The sequence below is a fragment of the Canis aureus genome, chromosome 15, assembly GCF_053574225.1.
Source record: "Canis aureus isolate CA01 chromosome 15, VMU_Caureus_v.1.0, whole genome shotgun sequence".
Lineage (NCBI taxonomy): Eukaryota > Metazoa > Chordata > Mammalia > Carnivora > Canidae > Canis > Canis aureus.
This window is the reverse complement of record NC_135625.1, coordinates 7229284-7253055: the sequence shown is the minus strand read 5'-3', so window position 1 is coordinate 7253055 and position 23772 is coordinate 7229284. Positions and strand designations below refer to the sequence as shown.

General features: G+C 41.0%; 1 protein-coding gene across 1 annotated transcript; it reads right to left on the bottom strand.

The window, feature by feature from the left end:
* Positions 1 to 2531: 2531 nt before the first annotated feature.
* On the bottom strand, positions 2532 to 5784 carry LOC144285143 (uncharacterized). The gene is made up of 5 exons (XM_077850391.1): positions 5764 to 5784; positions 5028 to 5221; positions 4366 to 4425; positions 3278 to 3471; positions 2532 to 3040 (listed from the first exon to the last, which is right to left on the bottom strand). Exons 1-5 carry the CDS (start codon positions 5782 to 5784, stop codon positions 2532 to 2534), a joined length of 978 nt encoding a protein of 325 aa, XP_077706517.1.
* Positions 5785 to 23772: the final 17988 nt, after the last annotated feature.

The window sequence follows — 23772 nt, the reverse complement described above, 5'->3', positions numbered from 1 at the left end:
GTTAAGACCTGATGTGTGACCCAGTATGTGGTCTATTCTGGAGAAAGCTCCATGTGCACTTGAGAAGAACGTGTATTCAGCTGCATTTGGATGTAAAGTTCTGTAACTATCTGTGAAATCCATCTGGTCCAGTGAAGCATTTAAAGCTCTTGTTTCTTTGGAGATGTTGTGCTTAGAAGACCTGTCAATTGTAGAAAGTGCTATATTCCAGTCACCAAGTATAAGTGTTTTATTATTTAAGTATGTCTTAACTTTGGTTATTAATTGACTGATATACTTGGCGGCTTCCACATTCGGGGCATAAATATTCATGATTGTTAGGTCCTCTTGTTGGATAGATCCTTTTAGTATGATATAGTGTCCCTCTTCATCTCTCACTACAGTCTTTGGGACACACTTTAATTTCTCTGATATAAGGATGGCTACCCCTGCTTTCTTTTGAGGACCATTTGAATGGTCCATGGTTCTCCAACCTTTTATTTTCAGGCTGTAGGTGTCCTTTTGTCCAAAATGAGTCTCTTGAAGACAGCAAATAGATGGGTCTTGCTTTTTTATCCAGTCTGAAACCCTGCACCTTCTGATGGGGTCATTAAGCCCATTCACGTTCAGAGTTACTATTGAAAGATACGGATTTAGTGTCATCATGATACCTATTCAGTCCCTGTTTTTGTGGATAGTTCCCTTGGACCTCCTCTTTCTTTTACAGGGTCCCCCTTAATATTTCTGGCAGAGCCAGCTTGGTGGTCACATATTCTTTCAGTTTCTGCCTATCTTGGAAGCTCTTTATCTCTCCTGCTATTCTGAATGAGAGCCTTGCTGGATAAAGTATTCTTGGCTGCAAGTTCTTTTCATTTAGGACCCTGACTATATCCTGCTGACGCTTTCTCGCCTGCCAGGTCTCTGTGGAGAGGTCTGCTGTTGTCCTAATGCTTCTCCCCATAAAAGTTAGTGATTTCTTATCTCTTGCTGCTTTAAGGATCTTCTCTTTATGTTTGGAATTTGCAAAGCTTCACTATTAAATGTCGAGGTGTTGACGATTTTTATTGATTTTGGGGGGGGGATCTCTCTATCTCCTGGATCTGAATGCCTATTACCCTCCCCCAGTTAGGGAAGTTCTCAGCTATGATTTGTTCAAATACAGTTTCTGGACCTCTGTCCCTTGCGGCGCCCTCAGGAACCCCAATTAAACGTAGATTTTTCCTTCTGAGGCTGTGATTTATTTCCCTTAACCTATCCTCATGGTCTTTTAATTGTCTTTCTATTTTTTTCTCAGTTTCCATACTTGCCATCAACTTGTCTTCTATGTCACTCACTCGTTCTTCTACCTCGTTAACCCTTGTCGTTAGGACCTCCAGTTTAGATTGCATCTCATTTAATTGATTTTTAATTTTGGCCTGATTAGATCTAAATTCTGCAGTCATGAAGTCTCTTGAATCCTTTATGCTTTTTTCTAGAGCCACCAGTAGTTGTATAATAGTGCTTCTGAATTGGCTTTCTGACATTGAATTGTATTCGAAATTTTGTAACTCTGTGGGAGAGAGGACTGTTTCTGATTTTTAGTATTGAGGTGAGTTTTTCCTTCTAGTCAGTTTGCTCAGTGCAGAGTGGCCAACAACATGTTGTACTGGAAAAAGGAGAAAAAGGGGGAAAAAAAGAAGAAATAAAAAAGAATAAAAAAGGGGGTGGGGAAACAACAGAAACAAACAGAAAAGAAAAAACAAGGGGAGTATCCTCTGATTCCATATACTGTAAATCCCTTGACTTCCCCTGGAACTTTCCAGGCTGCTTGGTCAATAACTTGCTTTTCCTCTGACCTTCGAGCTGGTCTTCTGGGGGAGGGGCCTGCTGTGCTGATTCTCAGGTGTGTGCACCTGGGGGAGCTGCCCAGCCCTCTACCAGGTCTACAATTCAGTGGGATTCTTTATCCTGTGAGGCCCCTGCTCAGACCCAGGTACAGGGTGACACCAGGAGGGACAACCACAGTAGCGGCGGCCAGCTGTCCAGCTCTGGAGTCAGCTCCCACAGTAACTACTGCAGCTCCCAATGTGCAGGGGTCTGGGTGCTCCGGGGTAGGGGCACAATCTGCACAGCTCGGGGCCACCCGGCGGCAGGAGAGACCTGGCTGTCCTTTGTCCTCCCGGCCTCTGCCTATGCTGGGGGAGCCCCAGATCCTCGGCTGTGTCTCCCAGTGCCCTGGGCTCTGGGGCCTCTGACACTGTGAATGGACCTAAAGTACCACGATATGTAATTTAAAAGCATCAGAGTCAATTTTGTGTGAAGTTAACTTATCCTTTATTGCAATAAAACTCTATAAGCTATTATACAGGTTAAAGAAAAACTCAAAAAATAGAAACAGTGAAATAACAGGGGAGGGCAAGCCTCTGTTGGGCTGTAGCCATCACGAGCCCCGCGGTGGGAGCTGGGGCGGGCCCCCGAGGTGGTCAGGGGGCTGCTAACGGATCGAAGCAGGTTGTTCCAGAGGCAGGTTGCAGGTCTGGCCTTCTGGGGACCCCGATTGCAGGCACCAGGGCCTACTCTTCCGGGGTGGCCATGGGAGCAGGTGGCTCCTCCTCATCGGGGCCGGGAACCATAGGTTCGACCAGCACGTGCACCACCTTCATCTCAGGAGCCAGCATCTCTGCCTTGACCAAGTCCTCATCTCCAGCAGCCACTATCCCTTCAGACCCGGAACCTTCCCCAGGCTCCACAGTTGGAGCTGGGGCGGGCTCCTCGGGTGGTTCAACAGGTTGCTCCATCCCCGAGGCCAGTTGCTCCATCGAGTTAGGAGGTGGCTGGGGCACATCCACGACCTCGAGAGCAGGGGGTGGTGCTTGCTCCTCTTCCAGGGTTCCCAGGGGTGCAGGGGGCTCCTGCAGGGCAGCAGTGACCACTATCTGCAGGGGCTTTGCCTCCCCAGCAGGCGGCTCATCGCAGGCCAAGCCCTCAGCCCCAGCAGCCAGGCCCCACGGGGCAGCAGGCCCCACGGTCGGAGCTGGGGTGCACTCCAGAGTGGGTTCAGGGTGTTTTCCTCGGGCCGAAGCTGTAGATCCAAGAAGACAAAGTATCACCACCAGGACAGACTGTCCACGTCCCTCCCAAATCAAGGCCACTCTTCCCGCCACTCGACGTGTGTGAGGGCAAGAGCCCTGGGAGGTGTCCCCAGGCTGCAGCCCGTGGGGTGGGGTGTGAGCCCACCCCCTGCTCCTGGTCCAGCAGCAAGGAGGCTGGATCTGCGGCCCCCCCCATCCCCAGCTCGGCCACCCCCAGTCCTCCTCACCCCCAGCCTCTCGCTCTGCTGCATGGAGGCGTCTGAATTGCCTCAGGTGACGCAGGGCCCGGAGATGCGCATCTGTGCCTGGCATGTGCTGTCTTAACAATTCCAGGAGTTTTATAAGGGAGGGAAATTCTGGGAACTGATGAAAGTCGTCCCCATAATAATTCAGCCATATTTCCATCATGAAGGACATGGCCCTGGGGAGGGACAGGCGGGAACAGGCATCAGAAGACAGGGCTCTGTCACATGCAGGTGTCCCAGGGAAGCCCTGCAGGACCCGGCCTTCCACGCAGGGTGTCGGAGACCAGTCCTGCTCCTCGTCCCCCTGCCACCTGGTGGTCCTGCCTGCCACAGGCCTGCTCCCCGAGGAGGGGCTGGGATGCAACCTCTGTGTGGGGAGCCCAGGCCCAGCGGGGTGACCATCAGCGTCTCTCCTGAGGAAGCAGGGCTCCCTCCTCAGCCTGGTCCCTGCCCACCTGCCCCTTAAGTCCACGGGCAGGCATCAGGGGACGGGGTCGTCTGGCCTGTCATTGCCCTCACTGCACACACTGTTGCTCTGGGAAGCTCCAAGGCAGGAGGGCTCGGGCTCTGTGTCCTGCCAGGCCTTGCCAGGAGCCGCCCGGGACCGCCACCTTCCTTCCTGTGTCTCTGTGCTGCCTCCCTCCCGAGGGGCCCCCGGGGGTGTCCTTCCACTGACTCTAATCTCCCTTCTCCCACGGGGCGGGGGCCGCCTGGTCCGGGAGCCCTCACCGGCCCTCCTGAGCATCTGCTGTTCCCCCGGGTCCAGGTGCCACCAGACTGGGGAGTACGATGCTCCCCACCCCCTCTGCTCTGGGCTCCAGGTGTGGGGCAGAGAGAGGGTTGGGGGGGCATGGAGAAGGTCTCCCTGAGGGGTCTCAGTGCCTCCCACCAAGCCCACACCCCATCCACCGCTCTCCTTTGCTCTTCTCCAGAAGGGGCATTAGAACTTTTCCCTGTCACGGGAATTGCAGATGTGTGGGGTGAGGGGGCAGCCCCCCCCACCGCCCCACAGCCCCTTCGCTGCCCTCCAGGAGAGGGAAGGCCCTCCTGCAGGAGCCGGAGTCACTCACAGTTTCCAGCACTGCAGGACCACATCGTTGTTACCCCACGCATCTGCGATGCACCCATACCTAGAGGAGAGCAGGGACATCCCATGAATCGTCCTGTGGACGCGACCTCTCATCATAGGGGCTTCACCCTCTGACCCCGACTAGGCCTTGCCCCGGGGGCAGTCAGCTTTGTGCCCCGGGGGCAGTCAGCTTTGTGCGTGGGGCCACGGGCAGCTCCCGGAGAAGCGCCCGCACCTGCTGGGGCCTCCTGAAGGCTTGAGCATGAAAGGGCTCTGGCCAGGCCCATGGCCCATATCTTAGTGGGCTTGGGGGGTCCCGGGGTTCCCCTGTCTGGCTGCCCCAGGACACAGACCCCCGATGGACTCTCAAACCTCCCTTTCAATGGGGAAACAGGCCGCTCAGGACCCTGGTGATGGGGGAGGGGGGCGGGGAGGAGGCACAGGCCTGGTCACGGGGAGGAGGACGGCTGCTGAGCACAGGCACAGACCCTCTGGCCGACCCGCCACAGGCCAGGCCCCGGGGCTGCCCTCCAGGACCCCGCTAGGCCCTGGGGGACCCTGCTCCAGGCGGGGGAGCAGCCCGAGGCCGGGAAGCTCACACCATCCCCAGCCTCCCCAGCAGCAGGTGGCCCAGCCCTGGGCTGCGGAGGGGCAGGTGCTCACTCGGTGAACAGCAGGTCCAGCACCTCCTCCGTGGTGGCAAATGTACGATAATCCTCTAAAAAGCTGAAGATGTAGATGACGTCCCTGCGCTGCAAGGCGAGCAGCAGTTGTCGGACTTTGTACTCCAGCAGCTCCCTCCGGGTGAGCTTGGTCAGGACGATCTGATGCCCCTGCCCGGCCGCGGCCCCTGCACCCTGAGGTGGGACAGAGGGGACGTGCAGCCTGCAGGGAGCCGCCAGGAGACCTGGGATCCCGCCCCGGCAGGCCCTGCGCTGGGGTCCCGTGGGCTTGAGGAGCTGGGGCTCCCTCTCCCGCTCAAGCTCCCTGCCTGTCTCTTACACAAACAGGACCAACTATGCAATAAAGAAACAATCTCAGAGGATAAATGTTCAAAATATTTGGATCATTACAAGGACCTCCAGAGACACAGAGAGAGAGACCAAGAGAGGCAGCCACACAGACAGAGGGAGAAGCAGCCCGTGCAGGGAGCCCAGGCGGGGCTCGATCCCGGGCCTCGGAGATCAGGCCTGGGGGAAGGCAGGCGCTAACCCCCGGGCGACCAGGCCTCCCCTGAGGGCTCTATTCTGATGTTCCCACACATCTGTGCGCAGGGACTCTGCATCTGGCCCAGGCAGGGGCAGGGCCATGGGGGCAGGTGTGGGGAGGGGGGGATCCAGACTCATGTGGGAGCAGGAGTGTCGGGGGGCCCAGGGGGTAGCAGGCTGGCTTCTGGGACCCGGGGTCCTTCCTGCCGCATCGGGGCCCGGGTGTCGGGGGTCCAGCCCCTGCACTCACCCTGAGCCCGCGCTGGCCTCCATTAGCTGCGCAGGGCACCTCCCTGCTCCTGGAGGCGGTGGGGCAGACGACCCCTTCCTCCCGCTCGCGCCCCACGACCCGGGTGGAGCTCTGTGGAGACAGTGCCCGGCAGCCAGGCAGGAGGCCTCAGCGCCCGGTCTGGCCCCCTCGGCTGGGCCGCACCCCCAGCTGCCTCCACCCAGACACCCCACAGTGCAGGCGGCACCCACCGCCCCTGGGAACAGCAAAGGGATGCGGCTGCAGGGCCTCGGAGTGACTCTGGGGCGGGTAGAGGACCTCAGGAACCCTGTTTCCCCCCTGCCCACCTTGACATCAGGGTGACCCTGAAGGGATCCCCGGGGAATGTGCCGCCCTGCAGCGTCCCCCAGCCTGGATGGGACCTGCCCACACATCCCTGGTTCCCTGAACCTGAGGAGGAGGGGATGAGGCTCCCAGGATGGTGGCACAGGGGGCCTGGCCTGGCCTGCGCTGTGTTACCTGACGGCGCCTCCTGATCACCGCCCTGACACCTTGGTACCTATGCTGGAGCCACTGCCTACAGCATAGGAACAAGCCGCACCCCTGGGGTTCCTGGGAGCCAGAGCCCCCAGACGTGGGCCGGCAGCAAGAGAACATCTTCTAGTAGCAGATGTCTCCAGCCAAGTGAGCCTGAGCTGGGGCTGCACTGGATGCGGGTGCCTGGTTACGGGGGTTCCGAGTTCTGTTGTGCTCTGTGACTCGGCAGTGACCTCACTTCCTGGGACCCCCTCCCTGACCCACTCCTGGAGGAAGCTGCAGGGGCAGCGCTCGTGCTGCCAACGCCCCCCCTCCCTGCAGGCGATGGCCTGTGCACACAGTGACACAACCACACCCCTGTCCACAGGCCCCAGGGAAGGACTGTGTGCACCCAGGGCCCCAGCTTGGACACACACCTGGGTTCAGACACGACTGTCCAGTATTCCCCGGTTTGACCCCGGAGAAGCCGTTGTGCCCATCGGGGATGGTCTGCATCTTGCCTGTGGGATAGGGAGTGTCCTAGCGGGTGCTTCCCCCAGACGTCCCAGGCCACTGAGGCCTCATATCTATGACCTTGGAGGCGGGTGTCACCTGCAGGACATACCTCCACCCACACGTTCTTCCTTGGTGTGTACATGCGTCCAGGCCCACGAGGTCCTGTGTGCACAGGACTAACACACTAATGTTACCTATATGGCAGGGCTGTTTACCTGTAAAATACTGCAAAAAACTACCTATTACAATGTCTGCTATTTATTGCTGTCACCAGTGATGTCGATGATAAGAGTCTTTTAAAAAGATACTTTTATTTTAAGATTATACTTTATTATACAGCTCTAAAGCCACACATGTTTTAAAATCCTAAATCCACATTGGGCCAGAACAGCTGGCTGATAAATAGGTTACATTCCAAATATGTGTCAGTAGACACCATTAGCCAAATTAAAAAAAAAAGAATAATAGAAAAAGAGAGGCACTTTCTAGGGACAGTGTCCTTTACATCTCAAGACTATGTCTTTTTTTTTACATGTGGTATCTTACAGTAGTTGGAATTTTTGGTATTTTAAATAAAGGGATTATTTTCCTCAAACACACACACACACACACACACACACACACACACACACACGGGCACCGGTACCCTCATTCTGGAAGCCCAGAAGATGACAGTCTCCCTGGGGCACGGATGGGCAATAGCTCCCCACGATCCTAGGCTCCTGAATCCAAGGCAAACCCTACAGAAGGTGTCGGGGTCTTGGCCTAGAAGGGGTGAGGCCGTCCTCATCCTGAACCCCTGCCTGTCGTGCGTTCCGGGCCCTTCCCTCGTTTCCCCTGGGTGAGCTGTGGACGGCGGTGCCCCCAGTGGGTCGCCCTGACCTGGGCCCTAGGAAACCTGCCGTCAGTCGCAGAACTGAACGTAGACAGGAGGCCCTGACTCTCCAGCCTGACCCCGACTGAACTGAAATCATGTGGTGTGTCCACGCACACTGACCGAGAAACAGAGACACGGACACACACGCAGACACATGTGCAGAACCAGGAAGTTGGCAGAGGAGAAGCAACATCATTGAAGATCATTAAATAAAAAAAGAAAGAAAGCTGAATCTCGAATGGAGAAAATGGAGCAATTAAAATAGAATCATGAAAAAATAATTCATCAAACCAAAAAGCAGAAAGAGGGATAAAGAGGCAGGAGCACATCAGTGACACAAAGCGGCAAGCCTCGAATGTGAGGATGATCGTGCCTCACGGACTCCACGGAACACAAGTCGAGCAACAAGCAGCACCTTCCAGCAAAGGCCTAAGTGGATTATTTTGTGTTGTTTGTTTTTAGTTAAAGATTTTTATTTCTTTATCCAAGAAGGTGGATTTATTTATTTCTTTATCCATCCGAAGGTGGATGCTCAACCCCTGAGTCACTTGGGGGGTCTAGACTAAGCTACTTAAAATGTTCAAGTGATTGTGAATACTGTTTGTAATGTGGTAAAATTTCTGTTTACTAAGAAAGAGAGGGCAGCCTGGGTGGCTCAGCGGTTTAGTGCTGCTTCGGCCCAGGGCCTGATCCTGGAGTCCCGGGATCGAGTCCCACGTCGGCCTCCCTGCATGGAGCCTGCTTCTCCCTCTGCCTGAGTCTCTGCCTCTCTCTCTCTGTGTCTCTCATAAATAAATAAAAATCAGTATATACCACATTTCTTTATCTATTTATCTTTGATGGACATTTGAGTTGCTCCCACCCCTAGGCTATGATAAAGAATGCTTCTATGAAGATGGAGGTCTCTCGGAGACTTTATTTCTCTTTCTTTTTTTTCCATCTTCTTACCTTAATAGAAGCGCGAACACTTCTCACTGTAGTATTCCAGCTGTTCTCTCTTTAAATCTCAGGCCGAATTCATAGGTTTTCAGGATGATTTGAAAGTTATCTAGGTAAGTGGGTGGGGACAGGTGACCTGGGGACCCTACTCTTCCGCCATCTTGCCCCGCCTCCTAAAAAATCTTAAATAACTGACTAAAAACTATTAGAAATGGTGGAAGAGTTCAGTAAGCATTGCACATAAAAGATCAATCTCCAAAAATCAACTGTATATCTACATACTTTCAATGAACAATCCAAAAATAAAATTTGAAAAAATAAACCCATTTACAAGAGCATCAAAAATATATAAATAAAATTCTGAGGAATAAACTTTACAAAAGAAGCTTATAACCCAATTTCTGAAAACTACAAACACTATTTAAGGAAATTGAAGATCTAAATATTTGGAAAAAATCATATATTTATGCACTGAAAAATTTAACATTGTTTCATAGCACCCCTGGTCCAAATTATCTCCAGATTCTATTACCTTCCAATAAGTAGATAAACATTCTCACACTCAGATGGAATTGCATGGGTGCCTAGTATCCTGAAAAAGAACAAAGTAGATGGAATTCTCAATTTCGAAACTTTCTGAAAAAGAATAGGAAACAAGACAGTGTGAGAACAGTGTGGTACTGGCGTAAGGATAGATATATTAATCAATGAAATAGGTTTCAGGATCCAGAAGTACACCATACATCCATGATCAGCTGAATTTAAGTATCCGTGCCATGACTATCCAATAGGGTAAAAAACAGTCATTTCAACAAATGGTCTTGGAACACTGGATGGCCACATGCAAAAGAATGAAGTTGCATCTTCACCTTACACCAAATACAAAAACTAACTCAAAATGGATTAAATCTAAATACAGGACATAAACTAAAACTTCTTAGAAGAAAACATGCAGATAATCTTTTGACCTTGAGTTTAGCATAGAATACTTCAATATGGCACAAAAAGCACTGGACTTCAGTGTTAAATGCTCTTGTTCTTCAAAGGACATAATAATGAAAATAAAAAAGCAATCCATATAATGAGATAAAATGTTTGTAAATCATATACCTAATGAGAAACTTATTTCCTGAATATATGAAAAACACTAATAAGTCAATAATATAAGTACAAAAAGCTCAATTTAAAAAAAAATGGGCAAAGGATATAAATAGACATTTCTCCAAGGAAGATCAGAAATTGCTGATAATTACTTGACAAGATACCCAACACATTTTCAATTTTCATTGTATTCATTACCAAAGCATCTAACCATACCGTGAAATAGACTCCTATATGTACCACACCGTACAGAACAGTGCCGCTTCCTAGATACTCAATGCAGTTGTTCCTCAGGACAATCCTATAAAATAGGTATCATGGTGCCCATTTTATAGATGAGGAAATTGAGGAAAAGGTACCTCATCAGAGTTTTACAAAGAGCAGGACGTAGAACTAGGATTTCATCTCAAACTTTTATTAAGTCCACAAGTCCAAAGATGACTTTTAGAGCTGTAAACTAAGTATTATATTAATGTTTTGGTCTATTCAGAGTTTTTCAACTAGAAGGAATCTGAATTTATAAATTGTAATTTTTCTAGAAATATTTGCTTTTTCTAAATGATCAGAATAATTAACAAAGTTCTATTCTTATATTTTCATAATCTCCTACATATGTAGGTTTATAGATCTACATCCTTTCTCATTATAATAAGTCTTCATTCAAATTTCTATCCTCCTTCCTTTTTGGTGGATTAAGATTGATGAGATTTGGTGGATTAAGATTTCATTTAGAAATTAATAATTTCATTTTATTAATATTTTATATTTAGAAACATTTTAAATAAATATACTTAACAATGGATTTACTCTACTTTTTAATTTTATCCATTATTTTATTTCAGTTATTATTATTATAAGATGTTTTAAATAATTATTTTTTCTGAATTTCTGGGAAAAGTTTACATTATTTTTATTATTTCTATTCTATTCTATTTATTTAGTTTTAGAGAGAGAGAGAAAGAGCAACCACAGGAGTTGAGAGGGAGAGGCAGAGGGAGAGAGAAAGAGAGAATTGTAAGCAGGATCCACACCCAGTGTGATGTGGGACTCCATCTCATGACCCTGAGATCATGACTTGAGCCAAATCAAGAGTAGAACGCTTAACTAACTGAGCCATCCAGGTGCCCCTACTATCTCTATTTTAAAAAGCTTTAGCAAAATTTTTCTAAGTGAATGAATGTGTACTATTCTCTTTTTTGCCATTATTTTTCATTTTTAGGGCAAGGTCAGTTCCCATCTGATGGATGTCAATAACCATAGCTGATGATGATACTTGGTAATATGCTTTGTTTGACTGCACAGTAGTAGAATCCTCTTTGCAGACCTGCGGCTGGCAAGACAATTGTTTCAACTTCCAGTTACCATTAGGCTCATATCAATCATATTTCTTCTACAGGAAGGGTGGCATCTTTCACTTCATATTCTAGATTCTATATTGTCTCTGTGCAGGGGATGCAACACTATCCCTCTTTGGATGGAATACTAGTAGAAATCACCAGTCTCCTTTCATAAAGGATTGCACTGCACTGTACTGCATATCCCACAATATTCAATCAATTCATTTATTAGTTCTACTTTCTCACTATTTTTTTTAAGAAACTTAAAGATATTTAAATTGGCATATAAATCCAAAAAAGAAGTCCACAGAATATTTTGTGAAAAAGACACCTGGATACAGTGCTAGAGATGGTGTCGTCACAGTGCTTCTTCAGAGATACTTGGCACAGTGCAGCAAGAGTTAAATGAAAAATGAGAAACCATTTGAACGGTGACTACATTTAGAAATCTATCTTAAAGAAACCATTACAGATATTCAAAATGTATATTTAGTATTATTTAGATCAGTAATATAACAGCTGGAATTACATATTTAAAACAAAGGCATTTAAAAATAATTATGTGTTATATGTGTGATAAAGCATTAAATTCTACCCTTGAAAACAACATTACACTATGCCTTAACTAACAAGAATTAAAATAAAAACTTAAATGAACAAAAATAAAAATACAGGATAAAATAACACCGTTAGAGATTATAAGGAGTTCCCGAAAATCTTTTATTAGTGAAATTCATTAACATGAAAATACTCCAAAGTTAATGTTAAATGAAATAAGGGGTTAAAAACTGAAACAGAATATGTATATTGCAGAGAGATGAAAGCTAGCATTTTGAGGTGACTGTTATTATTCTCTTTTTTTCAAGATTTTCCAGGTTTTTTATGATATGTATAAATCACTTCTATCACCTAAAACTTATAATTAAATTATTGTAACAATAACTTGGAACTAATTTTATTGGTTAATTTTTCTTCATTCTCTGAATTTATTCTGGATACATATTGATGAGCACTCAAAGTTCAATGTACTATTGTACATTGTTAACTGTAGACTTTATTTGTTCTCTCATCTTATATGGAAGACAACAATACAAACTTATATAATATAACACCACTACCAGTTTTTTTTGTATATTATGGTTTGTGTAAATTAAATGAAATTAATTAAATATTAATTATTAAATATTTTATGTAGTCACCAGTGGGGAATGTAATGAGCGATAGAAAGGATGCATTTGCAATTATGTGTCTTTGTATATATGTAATTATAAATAAATATTTTTGAGGCATTAAGATGACTCAACTTTCAGTACTTTACTATAACACTGTCCAGTCAGTATAATTATTTTTCAAAATTGGTTTTTAAACATTTTTAATTAATTGTAATAGCTTCAAAAATGGATATATTATGGAAGTGTCCTCAAAAACTTAAAAACAGAATGACTATGAACTAGCAATGGCACTATTAGGTATTAAAGAATACAAAAATACTAGTTCCAAAATACGCATGCACCCTGATGTTTATAGCAGCATTATCTACAACAGCCAAATTATGGAAGCAGTCCAAGTGTCCATCAACTGATAAGGGAAAAAGAAGATGTGGGGGATCCCTGGATGGCTCAGCAGTTTAGCGCCTGCCTTCGGCCCAGGGCATGGTCCTGGAGTCCTGGGATCAAGTCCCACATCCGGCTCCCTGCATGGAGCTGCTTCTCTCTCTGCCTATGTCTCTGCCTGTCTCTCTGTGTCTCTCATGAATAAATACATAAAATCTTTAAAAATAAAGATATGGGGATCCCTGGGTGGCTTGGTGGTTTAGCGCCTGCCTTTGGTCCAGGGCATGATCCTGGAGTACCGGGATGGAGTCCCATGTCAGGCTCCCTGCATGGAGCCTGCTTCTCCCTCTGCCTGTGTCTCTGCCTCTCGCTCTCTCTCTGTGTCTTTCATGAATAAATAAATAAAAACCTTAAATAAAAGATATGGTATATATAGATATATAGATATAGATACATAGAGCGTGTGTGTGTATATAAATACATATATATATATATATATGTATTAGAATATTACTCAGCCATTAAAAAAGCCATATAAAAAGAACCAAATCTTGCCATCTGCAAGGACGAGGATGGAGCTAGAGTATTATGTTAAGCAAAATATGTCAGTCAGTGAAAGACAAATACTATATGATTTCACTCATATGTAGAACTTAAAAAACAAAAGAAATGAGCAAAGAGAAAAAAAAAGAGAGAGGCAAACCAAGAAACTGACTTCTTAACTATGGAGAACAAACTGATGGTTAAAAACGGGCAGACAGGTTAAATAGATGATGGGAATTAAAGAGTGTCCTTGTGATGAGCACCAGGTATTGTATGGAAGTGTTGAATCCCTATCTTGTAAACTGAAGCTACTATTACACTGTATATTAACTAACTGGAGTTTAAATAAAAACTTAAAAAAAAAAGAACAGATGTCTACTATTTGAGTTCCTGAGAAAATTATATAGGGGGAAAGAACATCTTCTTTTTAAAACAAAAAGCTCAGCAACATTAACAGCTTAATTTTCTATTTAGAAATGCATATTTCAATGGCAAACCAATTCAGATTTTCAAAAAATCATATTTCATAAAATACTTTAAGAGTGAAATACTCAAATACATATATTAGACCATGTTTGTAAAAATAATTCTATATTTAAACCCACTAATATAAATATGTGTGATGTTTTTAGATTTTTAATAAACTACAGACAATATTTAAAGTAAGTTATGTATGTTGATACTAGTCAGATTAGTGACTTGATAAAGAAACTTTTTAATGCAGATTTTAAAAACATTGTTGATTAACACATCATATGTTTTGTGCTTTTTCATTACTTTAAAATTAAGTACTAAAGAGAAATAATAAGTTTTTAAAAACCTAGTCATCTACTATCAACTTATTTTGTTATATATGTCATGTTTATTTTTATTTTCCACATACTGAAGGTACTAAATAGCACATCTGCTATCTAAATATTTTCATTGAAGTGCTGCTGAAATTGAAATCATTTCTACTCGTGGACACTAAAATATCAGCTGCTTCTGGTTAGTTAATTGAACTAGTGATTATTCTTGAACATATGGGTTGGTTGTTTTCTGCCTGAAATAATTACCCAATGAGGCTTACACTAAGGCTATCAGCAGGAAGCTAACAATTGGGTTGTTGGTGTGAAGAATGTACATAACACTTCTGTGTCTGCTGCCAGATGGAGAAGCAGATGGGTGTGTAATACATTCAAAACTAACTACATGACCTCAAATCTTCTCAGTACCTATTACCAACAAGGTCAAGATTTTTGAAAATCAAATTTTCCAACCAATAAATTACTAAAAATTAGCTAAGAACAAGTTTCTGCTTAAAAGTCTGCATATTTACCTGCAAAATCATTATTGAACCAAATTGTACATTGTTGTCTGTCACTAAAATGTGTGGTAATATGAATTTTTATTAATATATATGACTAAATAAGCAGTTACTTACTAAAAAAGTGGTTATGTCTTAGTGTTTCAACTTAATATCATTCCCTGGGTAAAGAATTAAACAATTTTAGTGCAATTATTCTTCTAAACTGTGGTAAATAGAGGTTTTAATTTGTAGACCAATTTGTATTTGTTTTTTTTAAATTTTTATTTATTTATGATAGTCACAGAGAGAGAGAGAGAGAGAGAGGCAGAGACACAGGCAGAGGGAGAAGCAGGCTCCATGCACCGGGAGCCCGATGTGGGATTTGATCCTGGGTCTCCAGGATCACGCCCTAGGCCAAAGGCAGGCGCCAAACCGCTGCGCCACCCAGGGATCCCACCAATTTGTATTTGTTCTGTGTGTATGTGTATGAGAGTGCAGGTACATCTATTACCTATCTATCTAAATATATGACTTATTATTGTGCTATGCTGCCTTAGAAATAAAAGTTCAAATATTTCCAACACATCTGTTTAATATTCCTTTTGGAATTTTATTCTTAATTATATGAACTTGTAGGAAAACATTGCTTAATTCCAATAAAAGTAAATAAAGTACACTTTTTTTTCCTGATTATTCTTAGTTGTCCATTAGGTTTTCTTCAGGTGTGCTGTCATTACAAAGGAAAATTAATACTATAGAAGAATGTGTTCATGCCACTAATCTGAAGAGGTAAGTTAATCATAATACCCCGAAAATAGCACTCAGAAAATATATATTTACAATCAAATAATACTGCTACTTCATTTTCCCATGTTTGTCATGCTATTATTTACATTTCTTACATTTGTAACTATTGCATTGTACTTTGTGTCTCAAACACATAAATGCTTCAATCGTTTGAAAATTTAATTTACCAAATTGGAAAATGGTACAAGAAATAGTAACAAATGCAACTGAGATTAATGCCATAAATTCACATAATGAACATAAGTATTCAAAGAGTAGATGAATCTATATTTGCTAACAAATGAATATGTGAAACTTGTTTTACACAATTACGCATAAGAAAAAATTCAAATGAGTCAGTAACACCTTTAAAAGTGGGAGATTTGGGCAGCCCCAGGGGCACAGCGGTTTGGCACCACCTGTAGCCTGGGGCGTGATCCTGGAGACCCGGGATCGAGTCCCACGTCGGGCTCCCTGCATGGAGCCTGCTTCTCCCTCTGCCTGTGTCTCTGCCTCTCTCTCTCTCTGTCTCTCATGAATAAATAAATAAAATCTTAAAAAAAATAAAATAAAAGTGGGAGATTTGTTTTTACATTGGTTATATATTATTCCTAGTCCTAACAGAATACATAATACTATAAAGACGTTTGATATAGGGGATCCCTGGGTGGCGCAGCGGTTTGGCGCCTGCCTTTGGCCCAGGGCGCGATCCTGGAGACCCGGGATTGAATCCCACATCGGGATCCCGGTGCATGGAGCCTGCTTCTCCCTCTGCCTGTGTCTCTGCCTCTCTCTCTCTCTCTGTGTGACTATCATAAATAAATAAAAATTAAAAAAAAAGAAACTCCTTGAGCATGTGGATCATAGATCTCACTTAAAAAAAAAAGACGCTTGATATATATCTTCAAAGTTATTGACAGACATGGCTAAAAAATTGCAACAGTTTTCTGGCAGTATTTGTCAATCAAATCACACTAATGCATAATGACACTATTTTTACTTGGCCATACAAGCAGATATTTTATTTTTGCATGTGAAAAAACACTAAAGGTCAAAATATAACCAGCTTCTGGCATGTGCTGTGTATATATAGGATAAATGTTCATGCCTTTTTATTCTTTTTAGCACTAAAAACCCAAAGCTCAGAACTTTTGGTTTTAGTTCTGATGTGTAAAGAGCTTAGACATTGTCACTCCTGTCTTTGCAACAAGAAAAATCAGGACAAACTGAAAGCTCTTGACTTCTCTTGGCCCTATCTGAAAACTGGGCTTGTAGGGAAAAGCACAATCTTAAATCCAGAGATAGAGAAGAAAATTCAGAGAATTATAGCCAAGATCTGTTTACCTGGAGAAGTAATTGTCAGACCCACAATCTAGTAAGAACATATATGTAGTAACTTGCTTAATTCCTGGAGGCTGAACATGGTCTTGTGTGAGCAGGAGTAATCTCTGGGCAATATACTCCTGAAGGCCCCCAAACTTTCATGAGTTTTATCTTGAGGATCCCCACCTATTTCTTACAGCGATGATTTTTTTAAATTTTTATTTATTTATGATAGTCACACACACAGAGAGAGAGAGAGAGAGAGAGAGAGGCAGAGACACAGACAGAGGGAGAAGCAGGCTCCATGCACCGGGAGCCCGATGTGGGATTCGATCCCGGGTCTCCAAGATCGCGCCCCGGGCCAAAGGCAGGCGCCAAACCACTGCGCCACCCAGGGATCCCCACAGCGAAGATTTGAGCAAGATCTTCTCACGACCTTGGCAAGTGAAAGGGGAGAGTAATCCTTGTGAATATGACCAGAGCTGTCTCCATTAACAAAGACCTCCCATCCAAGGAAAAAGACTTTACCAGAGCATTATTGAAGCTGGGTAAAAGGTATCCCTCTAATTCCAGTTTCCTATAGTTTTCTTGTCTTACTAAAGGGAGAAGGAGAGAATACTATATAAGAAAAAACATATGTGAAGTTCAGAAGGTAAAGAAACAGGTCCACAAAATGAGATTTAGTCATAAGATTTTAGAGGGTTTCCCTTCCAAGACCCCAATACAATAATAGTGGATTATAGGTGAAAGTTTGCAAGACATGAGACTCTGAAAAAAATACATGGGAAAGCCCAAAGTTTCTGGCATTTATAGCTACAGTAATCATCAAACAAAGCCAGGCTCCTAATCATATACACAAAATCCTCACAGGAGAGTCCTACTTACCTCACCTACTATTACCCAAAACTACATGTTCAGCTTTCAACAAAAAAAAATTACAAAGAATACAAAAAAGACAAGAAAAAACACAGTGTGAAGATACAAAGCAAGTATCAGAATCAGATTCATATAAAACACCGATGTAGGAATTACATGGTAGAAAATTTAAAGTGACTAGGATTAATATGTTTAAAATTCTTAGAGTAGAAAATAATAGAAACAGGGATAAAAACCCTATGAAAAGAGTAAAAAAGTCAGAAATTAAAAACACATAGACAAAAATGAAAAATGACTTTCATGATTTTACAAGTAGATATGCACTGCTGAGTACAGAATTTCTGAGTTTGAGATAGGTAAAGAACATATCAAACTAAAGTGCAAAGAAAATATTAACTAAATAAAAAAAAGAAAACAAACAACAAAAAACAGAAAAGATCATCTAAGAACCATAGGATGGTTTTAAAAGATGTAACATATGCTTAATTAAGAGACCAGAAGAATAAGAAAGAAAGAATGGAGAAGAAATATTTGAATGAGTAATGTCTGAGGATACTCTAATACACACCAAATCACAGACACTAGAAGCTCAGAGAACATCAAGCAAGTTAAAACAAACAAAAATACACTATACTTGGGTATATATTATTCAAATTATAAAAGACTAAATGAAAGAGAAAATCTCAAAGCAAGATATAGAAGATAAATACCTCACTTACAGAGAAAAGGAGTAAGAATCACAATGGACTATTATCCAAAACCATATAAGCAATAAAAAGTGAAATATTTAAAGTGCTTTAAAAAAACTAGAATTCTATTTCCAGTGGAATTATCCTTCAAGAGAAGAAGAAATATAAGGTATTTTAAGACAAACAAAAACAGAGAACTCATCACTAGCTGATCTTTTTTTTTTAATTTTTAAATTTTGATAGAAGGAAAATTATTTAGTTCAGTAGCCTGGATCTATATTAATAAGAAAGAATGTCAAAGAAGAAATATTAAGGTAAAATAAAATTTGTTTATTTTTAATCAATCTAAAATATAACTGTTTAAAGTATTATTGGGTGATTATAGTATAGGGATAAGTGAAATGAATGACAGTGTATCTATAAAGGACAAAAGGGAAGAATTGGAAATGATCCATCATAAGTTACCTGCACATGAAGTGGAGCAATATTATTAGTAGGTTAACACAGATTAGCTAAACTCTAGGGAACTATGCATAGTTTTTAAAGGAAGTAAATTGAAATAATAACAAAGGACATAAATGGAATAATAAAATAACTAGAAGATAAGAAGGCAGTAAAAGAAGTGAAAAGAAGGAATAGAAAACAGATACAAATATGGTTGATACCAATCAAAATATGTTAATAATCAGTTTAAATGTGAAAGATCTAAATACAGTGGTTAAAGACAGAACTAGTCAAAATAATAAAAAAGACACAACTATATATTACCTAGAAAACATCCTCTAAATATAAAGAAGTTGATAAGACGTAAAATGATGGATGAAGATATATTTATGGTAGAACTAATCAAAACAAAGTCAGACTAGTTATATGCATTTCAGACAAAACAGACATCAGAACAAGGAAAATTATCAGTTATCAGTGATAAAGAGAAGTACTATGAAATAGTAAAGAAGTTTACTCTCCAAGAACTAACAATCCTAAATATATATGCATCTAAGGACAAAGCATCAAAATATCTGGGGCAAACAGTGATAATATATTATAATTCATAAATCAAAGATGCAGAAAATCAGAAGAGATATAATTGGCCTAAACAATATATCAATCCACCTACCTAATTGAATATCCTAAAAATATTCCATCCACAAGGAGTAGAATATAATTTCTTCTCAAACTTACATGAAATATTCACTAAAATAGATTACATAGGGCCATAAACCACACCTTAGCACATCTTAAAATGTATAAATCAAACAATAAATATCTTAGATCACAATGAAGTCAAACTAGAAATTAGTAATAGAAGCCCACCTGGAAAATCCTCAAATATTTCTAAAAACACAATTCTTAACAGTACACAGGTCACAGAAATGTTAAAAAATTTCAAAAAATTCTTAACTAAATGAAAATAGAACTCATTAAAAATGTGCCAAATGCAGGAAAAAAGTAGTGCTTAGAGAGAAATTTATAGCATAAAACACATATGTTAAGATACAGGAATAACTAAAACTGTCAGTTTGGGAAACCAGAGAAAGAAGACTAATGTAAGCAAGCAGAAGAAAAGAAACGATAATTTTGAAATGAACAGAAATAAAACTCAAATTAAGAAAAAAATAGGGAACAATCAACCAAAATAACACCTCCTTCTTTGAAAAGATCAATGAAATTGATAATCTTCTAGGTAGGCTAAAAAAGAAAAAAAGAGACGAGAAGAGGAGAGGAGAGGAGAGGAGACGAGAGGAGAGGAGAGGAGAAGAGAAGAGAAGAGAAAGAAGAGAAGAGAAAAGAGAAGAGAAAAAGAAGAGAAAGAAGAGAAGAGAAGAGAAGAGAAGAGAAGAGAAGAGAAGAGAAGAGAGAGGAAAAAGAAAGAGGAGAAGGAGGAGGAGAAGGAGAAGGAGGAGGAAGAGGAGAGGGAGAGGGAGGAAAGATGGAAGGAAGGAAGGAAGGAAGGAAGGAAGGAAGGAAGGAAGGAAAGAAGGAAGGAAGGTAGAAGCAAATTACAAATGTCATAAATAAAAGCCAATACTACATCTACCATGGGATTAAAAAAGATAAGAAAGGGCGGCACTTGGGTGACTTAGTCCCTTAAGCATCCAACTATTGATTTTGGCGCAGGGTGGTGAGCCAACTCTGATTTTAGGATCTCAAGGTGGTGAGACCCAGCCTGTAGTCAGGCTCTATGCTGGACGTGGAGCCTGCTTAAGATTCTCTCTTTCCTTCTTTTCTGCCTCCCCCTTATTCTCATGTGCTCTCACTCTGTCTCTCTCTCAAATATAAAATAAAATAATAAAATAAAATAATAAAATAAAATAATAAAATAAAATAATAAAATAAAATAAAATAAATAACATAGGAATACATTAAATAATAATTTTGTGCCCATAAGTCTGGTAATTCAGGTAAATGGAATACTTTGTGAAATATACAAATTACCACAAGTCTCAGAAAGACAGATAAACTTGAGAGTGTTTTATCTATTAAGAAAGTCAGTTCAACTCAACTAACCATTTAAGGAAAAAAATGAAAGCAATTATCAACAATCACTTAAGTCAATAGGATTAGTAAAAGCACTTCCTAACTTATTCTACAAGGCCAGTGATATCCTAACAACAAAACAAGATAAATACCTATAAGGAATAAAAACTATAGATTAAGACCTTTTCAGGAACATTAATATATCTCATGAACATAGAAGAAAAGTGAATTAATTCGTTCAATTAAATATTAACATATCAGATCTAATAATGTATAAAAAATTATACACCATGACCAAGGGAGATTTATTCCAGATACACAGAGCCAGTTCAAGATGTGAAAATCCATCAATGTACTACACTATTAATGTAATCTTTAAACCATCAAAGACTAAAGAAAAAAATAGTATGACCATAGAAATTCATGCAGGAAAAAAACATTTCACAAGGTGTAAAAATCTTAATTATGTAAACCTCTCAGCGAAGCAAGAATAAAGGAGGATATCTCCAACTTTATTTAAAAAAAATCTACAGAAGCAAAACTGACTTCATGTTTAATGGTGAGAAACTGGACCCTTTCCAACTAAGACTGGGAACAAGGGAGGATGTTTTCTCTATAGTCCCATTCAATGATATATAAAGAATCCTAGTTAGTGCAAGAAAATAAACAAACAAAAGGAAATTGATTATTTGCAGATTGAGAAGGAAGATATAAACTATCTCTAGGGATCCCTGGGTGGCGCAGCGGTTTGGCGCCTGCCTTTGGCCCAGGGCGCGATCCTGGAGACCCAGGATCGAATCCCACATCGGGCTCCCGGTGCATGGAGCCTGCTTCTCCCTCTGTCTGTGTCTCTGCCTCTCTCTCTCTCTCTCTCTCTGTGACTATCATAAATAAATTAAAGTTAAAAAAAAATAAAAAAAAAGTTGAAAAAAAATTAAAATAAATAAACTATCTCTAGTCACAAATAATTTGATTGATTTTTTTTAAATCCCAAAGAATTAAGAACTCATAAAAATCATAAGTGAGTAGAGGAAGAAGGATAAAGGATAAATATACAAAGAGTGATTCTATTTTCTTTCCAATAAAAGCAATTAGAATTTGATATTTAGGACATGAACTGACATTTTACCAAAGACATACAGACAGTCAACAGACCCATGAAAAGATGCTGAATATCACTCATCATGGGGGAAATGCAAATCCGAATTACAGTGAGATATCACCTCATGCCTGTTAGAATGGTTAAAATCAACAACACAAGAAACAAGTGTTGGTGAGGATGTGGAGAAACTGTAGATGAGAATGGAAACTAGTACTTTCACTCTGGAAAACAGTATGGAGATTCCTCAAAAAATTTAAAATAGAACTACCATACAGATCTAATAATGGCATCATTGAATATTTACCTAAAAAGTACTAAGACACTAAATCAAAAAGATATCTGCACCCCTATGTTCATTACAGCATTATCTACAATAGCCATTTGTAACAACATGGACGGGGCTAGAGAATATAATGCTAAGTGAAATAAGTAGTCAGAGAAAGACAAATACATATGATTTTACTCATATATGAAATTTAAGAAACAAAACAGATGAATGAAGACCAGACAAAGGGATACAAACCAAAAAACAGATCATTGGCTATAGGGAATAAACTGATGGATACCAGAGGGGAGATAAGCAGAAGGATGGGTGAAATAGGTGAAAGGGATTAAAAGACACTTATCTTGATGAGCACTGAGTAATACATAAAAATTTTGAAGCACTATCTTGTACACCTGAAATTAATATTATAACACTATATATTAACTATACCTAAAATAAATAAAAATTCTAAAAATACCATTTACCACAGTATTCCAACACTGAAATCCTTAACAAGAATGAATTTAACAAAATGTACATAGGAATTGTATGTGGAAACTATAAAATATTGATGAAAAAACACAAAGAAGATTTAAATAAATGGAGATTTATTACATAGTTTTGTTTTGGAAGACTTGTTATTATTAAGGTGTCATTTCTCTTAACTTGGACTTTAGATTCAACTCAATCCCAATGCAAACAGATCTAGTAGAGCCAACACAATACTGAACGAGGACAAAGTTGAAAGGCTCGTAATATTTAAGAATTACTATAAGCTACAGCTATTAAGATAGTTTGACACTGGAAAAGAAAATAATAATTGAACAGATTAGAAAGCACCAAAATAAAACATAAAATCAGTCAACTAAATAAATACCAACTAAAGTAGTAAGGGTAATTCAATGAAGCAATGATAGGCTTTTCATTAATGGCTGAAATACTTAGATGTCCATATGGAAAAGAATGCACACAGAAACTGAACTTACACAAAAACTAGTTCTGAATGCAGCAAAAACTACACAAGTATAAAATTTCCTGATGAAAATGTGAAACTTAATGAAGAAAGTCTTCATAACCTTGGCTTTGTGAGTTTTCTGATGTAATAGTAGCATAATTAATAAGCAAAAATTTTAAACACTGGATTAATAAAAAACTGCAAATATGGATCTTCAAATGATACTAGCAAAAGTATGAGATAGTAAGTCATAGGCTGGAAGAAAAGATTTGCAAAAGACACATCTAATAAAAAAATTTCTATCTAAAATTTATCGAGCACTCCTCAAACTCAGGAATAAGGAAATAAAGAGCCATTTTTTTTTTAAAGGGAGACAGAACGTAAAGACTGCTAACTCTGGGAAACGAACTAGGGGTGGTAGAAGGGGAGGAGGGCGGGGGGTGGGAGTGAATGGGTGACGGGCACTGGGGGTTATTCTGTATGTTAGTAAATTGAACACTAATAAAAAAAATAAAAAAATAAAAAAATAAAAAGTAAATGTTCTAAAATTATACATTAAGGAAGATATATGAGTGGAAAACAGTAATATGAAAAGATATTCAAAGTTTTTTCAATTAGGAAATTACAAATTAAAACCTCACTGATATGCTAAAACATTTGAATGGCTAAATTAGGAAAAAAAGACAATACCAAATGCTTATGAGGATGTGGAGCAACATAAACTCTCATTTCCTGCTGGTAGGAATGCAAAATGAAACAGCCACTTTGGAAGACAGTTTAGCAGCTTTACAAAGTTAAGTAAGCATAGCCTCACTATATATACAGCA

Coding starts and splice junctions, on each gene's coding strand:
- LOC144285143 (XM_077850391.1), bottom strand. CDS start 5,784: ATGCGGCAGGAAGGACCCCGG. Junction 5,222..5,763: donor TGCGGCAGGAAGGACCCCGG/GTCCCAGAAGCC, acceptor GTCCCACCTCAG/GGTGCAGGGGCCGCGGCCGG. Junction 4,426..5,027: donor CTGGACCTGCTGTTCACCGA/GTGAGCACCTGC, acceptor GCTCTCCTCTAG/GTATGGGTGCATCGCAGATG.